Below are 6,000 nucleotides of genomic sequence, written 5' to 3'. Positions count from 1 at the left end.
CTTTCTAAAATAGTTACCGCTTACTCTCTTGTAAGCTCGTGAAGGTTTTTGCTCTGAGCGAAAGATATGAATGAGATGTATAAAACAATCTTTGTGACAGAAGTTGCAAATGTTGTGAGATTATATTTCAGTTTGAAGCATCATTGGCAATGAACTCTTATATTTTATTACTCTTGAATGTTCTTAACGGATCCTTTTTGAGTGAAATCTTATTCGATGTCATTTTCTTAATGAAATATTTCACACATGTACTTTGCTTTTGGTAGTAATTATAATTTGTATTTTTTTCTAGATCGCATTAATTTCATTCATGAATCCTTTGTGAATCTGTAGTGGCATTCATTTCCAGACTTATTATTCAAGATATAGCCTAATATTAACAGTTTCGTTTTCTATTTTATTTATATTTTTTTTCTTTCTCTGAACAGATTTTAGACTAGATTTGTAAATAATGTAGATTTTATTCGACTAATGCTTCGAACAAGTAACCAAAAATAATGATTACTGCAATAAAATAACGAAGTGTTGAATATTTTATCATCTTTAATATTTTAATAGCAGGTAAGCTTATTCTTTTATGAGCTTTTATTTAATTATCATACCCTAATAGCTCTAGGCAAACTTCCACTGGCATTTAAGGACATACAATTTCTGAAATAATTGGAACCTCTCCATATTCAAGTATGGCCTACACAATTTGTTGTACTTTTGACAAGGGTTGAATTTAACTTAAGATCTTCAATCTATTATGCCATCACTTAACTAATATTCCATGCTTGTTTTCTAAAAATATAGGGTGTCCATGAAGTCTTGAATTTTTTTAAATTGCAAAGGGAATTTATCGATACCATATATTGTTTTGGCCCTCACAGATGTATTAAATGAAGTAAAAATACTTGAACAATTACTGATTAAAAAACAACAAACCTGGTTAGGATATATTGAGAACTGACTTCATAACAAACTAGAAATTATAAAGGGACTTTATGGACACAACATTTTTTACATAGAATTTGTCCTTTTTTGATTGATGCCTCTTGCCTTTTGCTAGCTTGCCACAATGCTGATCAAAGAATATCGAATCCCCATGCCAATGACTGTAGAGGAGTACAGGATTGCCCAATTGTATATGATACAGGTATTTTGTTAATTTGCATGAGATTCTTCTGCTAGCCTTCAGCTGTTGTATGTGAAATTTTTGAAGCTTGACTGTTTCATCGCAGTAAATTTATATACCGGGTACATCGATTATGTGCACAGTCTTAAAAACCACATACATTTGAAACATCAAGGTCACATTCTTTGCACATACACCGAACGTATTCACACTTTCCCAACCTTTGTTCTCATGTTAACCACATCTACACACACAAGCACATACTTCTTCACATTCACACATTTTTTTATACATATTGATTATATTCACACTCCAACACATGCATACACATTAATCACTGAAGATTCCACTTTTGCACACATACTAAACACATGTACGCTCTTGTACATGCACATGCTGAAAGTCGCTTTTTCATACACGTAGGCCTACTTATTTGACTGATTTCGTACACACTCTAATTGGGACGAAATTCTTCTGCTAACCTTTAGCTGTGGTATGCAACATTTCTAAAGCGCAACTGTTCTCATCACAGTACAGTAATTTCAGTTCAGTTTTGGGTATTTCCACTACGCAATGAAATTTTTCGTTATGCATTCCCTACCGAATTGTAATACAATTTTCTTCTTCTTTTTTAGAAAAAAAGTCGCGAAGAAAGCCAAGGGGAAGGCAGTGGTGTTGAAATCATTGAAAACCGACCTTATGAGAATGGACTCGGTGGAAGTGGGCAGTATACAAGAAAAATATATCATATTAGTAAACATATACCTAGTAAGATACAGTTTTAAACTTTGTTAAATCTTTGTTTTGTAATTTTGCTATAATTGAGATGTCTTTTTTGTTTAATACTTATTCATCAACAACTTAGGCCACAGTTGATAGTTTTTGATTGAAAAGCAAGTTTAGTGTTAGAATTTTTTTTTCCGAAAAGGTAATGAAAAGGATCATTCTGGAGAAAAAAGTTTTCCATGTTTTCTGTTTTAAATAAATTCCCTTTTTATAGGTTGGTTTGTTGCAATACTTGCAATATTTATTATTAACAAAAGCCATAGTTTTCGAATAAAAAGCAACCTTTTTCCTTCTTCAAATAAATATTTCCAATTTGTTTCTCAATTTTTTTCAAACCTATTGGAGTTGGATGTCTAATTTTTGTAAAGACAATGAAAAATATCTTTCTGGGACAAACATTTTACATCTTGTTTTCTGTATTAAAAAAGTTGCCTTTTTTATAGGTTGGTTTGTTGCAATACTTCCCAAAGATGCACTTATTGTTTACGAAGAAGCATGGAACGCCTATCCACATACGAGGACCAGATATACCTGTCCTTTTATCGATAAATTTTCAATCGATATCGAAACTAAATATTATGACGACCCTGGTGACCAGGAAAACGTTTTTGGAACTAATTCTTCAAAAAATGTTGCTGTTGGTATGTTTTTGTTTGATTTAAAAGAAATATGGTAGTACATTTTGTGAACTGTCCGAGAAAATGTCACTTTGGTCAGATGAAACGTTACAGAAGTAATAAATACATATTGTATTTTTGCTCTTGTCGCCTACAATCTCACAAAAAGCATATTTAGAAGTCAGCTGACTTCTAAAACTTTGCGTTGTTTTTTTGCATTGCATTTGCACTTTGCATTGGGTTTTTTAATTCTGGAAAAAAATGAATTTTTGTTTGACCCAGCTGGTTGTTTGAGGCTTGCTGGGAATGAGAAAGCCATAAAAATATCTACATATACAGTATATTCTGGGGAGTAAAAGCTGTGAGCCATTTGCAGATTATCTTTGTGCAAGCTATTGTGTGATTTTAACTTTAATATTGTTTTCTCAGATTTGATTGACATTGTGACTGACCAATCAGGAGACAAGATATTGAAGGAGGAGGATCCAAGATTGTATAAATCTGCAAAAACAGGTCGTGGGCCATTAAATGAGAAATGGCTTGCCAATGCTAAAATGAATAAAGGGAAGGATGGCCATAGTGTCATGTGTTCTTATAAATTGTGTAAGGTGAGACATGAGCATTTTACTTTTTTTATTTATACATTTTATTCACTACTTAATAAACGAGATATAATATTGTGAATAAAGTAGAAAAAATTTTCGAGGTTTTAGGCTATTATCTGGGGGTGAAATTATGAATGTTTTATGACAATATTTAGTTCCCATTAGGAAATATATGAATTTTACTGGCTCACTTGGCATTTTTATAGTCGCACATATCTTTGCTTCAAAGATAGATAGATCTCTTTTACTTCTGAATAAGAATTTATGATCAAATTACCGTAAAATAATGGCAGCCCATAAAGCAGTGGTTCCCAAACTGTGTAATGGTACTGGCCTCTTGCGAGCGCTCTCCTCTTTCGGCCCGTGAATATCTTTCCGCTTCTAATTCGGGCCCCCTCCGATCAATCAACTTTAGAAACCACTGCTCTAAAAGATTGATAGGATCTGTCATTTCTAGCCTAATCATACTTAGAGCCTGTATACAGACTTTAGAACATCTGATACATCACTGTAATGAAGTGTGAAAACATTTCTATGTGACTAGATAATTAATCCTGCAGATTTTTGAAGCATGAAGTCTCATTAACCTCCATGAACCCCTAGGGCATGGGTCGGCAACCTACGGCCCGCGTGCCGGATCCGGCCCTTGGAGTAACATAATCCGGCCCGCGACGCTTCACTGAATCATAGTAACAAAACAGCTGTTTTGACGATTATATTAGTAAAATAGAATGATCTCCGAACAAAGTTACAGGCTACCAATTAGCTACCAATAGCTCTTGAATCCATATATAATCATTGTAGTGCTCTAACTCAGAAGTGAAAGAGATTCATCTCCTATGAAAGGCTGTAAGACAGTGTAATCATATGGTATATTCATTCTTGTTTATTTTGGAAGGAGGTAGATGGCTGAATGATGTGGCAAACCATGGCCTCTCGTTCGGTTACCATTCCTGGTCAGGTTTGAGAATAGTTGACCAGTTATTGGTAATAAATGCATAAACTTGATGACTAAGGAAGCCAAAGTACATTCTTATAAATTACTTCACAGCTTTACAAAAGTTACAATATTCTATTGATTATTTAACATATGAAGTTCATCGACCTTGTTGTATTGCCAATTATATATTTTGCAAACCCAGTTTGACTTGAAATTGAAATCAATACTTCTCAATGTTGTGTTGGTTTGTTGCAGTATTATAGTTTGAAAATTCTCATTCGTGTTATGATTGTATTGATTACTTATCGATCTTAAGATCGGTAAGTATATTGATAGGTATTTGTCTGTATGTATGTATGTATGTATGTCTGTCTGTCTGTTAGATGAACGCGATATCTCACGAACGCGTGGTTGAATCTGCTCCAAATTTTGCATGTGCATGCATCTTACCTCGGACCAGAAGCCTATAGTATTTAGGTTAATTATGTCGTATAATTAGCGAGTTATTAACTAGTTACCGATCTAAGATCGATAAGTCTTCGGTCTCCGACCGATATTCTCGTATTTATTTTCAACATATTACAGTATTTGTACAATAAAAATGAGAATACAAAAAAAATTCTGAAAATCTCCAATATAGGGAGAGAAAGCCTTTCGGTCTCTAATATTGACAAATACCCAAAAATATGCGCCTGTGATGCTGTGAACCTGTTTCGAGTCGGTGCACTTCTTGAGGGGTTTCACTTATTTTATATGATTTATCTGCGTAACTTTTCACACATTCAATCACACAAATCTCTAAACGAGAATATCGGTCAAAGACCGAAGACTTATCGATCGATTTATGCGCTCTTACTCTATAGTGACACCGTGTGTCCCGTCACTAATTAATTAATAACTCGCTAATTATTCAACATAATTCATCCAAAATCAATAGGCTCTTGGTCCGAGATATGATGAATGCACATGTAAAATTTGGAGGAGATTCAACTTCGCTTTCGTGAGATATCGAGTAACATATGAAAGTGTCTAATAGACAAACAGACAAATACCTATCAACATACTTACCGATCTTAAGATCGATAAGTAACTAGCAGGCACTGATAGTGAAAAAAACTCATTCATTCAATTTGTGCAATATTTTGCCATGCTATTCAGGCTATTAGTTTATTCGGACCTCCAGAAGTATGCGCACCAAGATGGCGCACAACCTGGACATAGTATGTGCGTACCGGTCAGGATTCAGGTTGTGCGACATCTTGGTACGCATACTTCTGGAGCACCGTTTATTCAAGTATAGTCCTATTTATTCTTGCCATATTACTATAATTACACAATGAATAATGGGTAGACAAAGGATTCTAAATTGTTCCAATAAAGAGTGATTAGGATTCCATATGGGTCATCGAAGTTATTTGAAGATATTTCGGGCCAGTAATTCTGTTTTGTGGTAATTTTACACCTTCACTAAAAACAAGGTTATAGGAGCAATCTCTTCTACTCAAAAGATATTATTGCTTGAGAGACTGGAATATATCCGGGACAGCCCAATTGTATACCCGACCCCGGGACAGGTGATGAGCATTGGGTTTCAACTATGGTCACTTTTTCCCTTCCAAGATAAAAAAAAATATAAAATCTGTATCCCATGTCACTTTTCCTTTTTTTCAATTTGAGGTTTCAACCTACGATGCCAAAATGCCCCTTTTCCCTTTCAAAATAAATATGAAATTTTCATCCTATGACATTTTTTACCTTTTTCTTAGGTTGAATTCAAATATTGGGGAATGCAATCAAAGATAGAACGTTTTATTCATGATGTAGGTGAGTGAAAGAAGAAAATAACTACTTGGCATGGCAAAATTCATTTTTAAAAGCCTGAACTTCTACGACAGGGGTGTGCAACCCATGAACCGCAGACCAATCGCGGCCCAC

The 6,000-nt window shown here is 34.3% G+C and overlaps 1 protein-coding gene across 3 annotated transcripts in view; it reads left to right on the top strand.

The window, feature by feature from the left end:
* The first annotated feature begins 428 nt into the window (after positions 1–428).
* LOC120343027 (membrane-associated phosphatidylinositol transfer protein 2-like) overlaps positions 429–6,000 on the top strand; it is a 40,265-nt gene continuing 34,693 nt past the window's right edge. For all 3 annotated transcript variants that reach the window (XM_078116213.1, XM_078116207.1, XM_078116198.1), the window contains exons 1-6: positions 429–561; positions 1,052–1,138; positions 1,753–1,885; positions 2,347–2,544; positions 2,950–3,128; positions 5,832–5,889. In XM_078116213.1, the coding sequence (XP_077972339.1) occupies positions 1,061–1,138; positions 1,753–1,885; positions 2,347–2,544; positions 2,950–3,128; positions 5,832–5,889 (646 nt within the window). In that variant the 5' untranslated portion in view covers positions 429–561; positions 1,052–1,060. The remainder of the gene's footprint in view (positions 562–1,051; positions 1,139–1,752; positions 1,886–2,346; positions 2,545–2,949; positions 3,129–5,831; positions 5,890–6,000) is intronic.

This window comes from Styela clava, chromosome 1 (assembly GCF_964204865.1).
Source record: "Styela clava chromosome 1, kaStyClav1.hap1.2, whole genome shotgun sequence".
Lineage (NCBI taxonomy): Eukaryota > Metazoa > Chordata > Ascidiacea > Stolidobranchia > Styelidae > Styela > Styela clava.
This window is presented reverse-complemented; position numbering and strand designations above follow the sequence as displayed.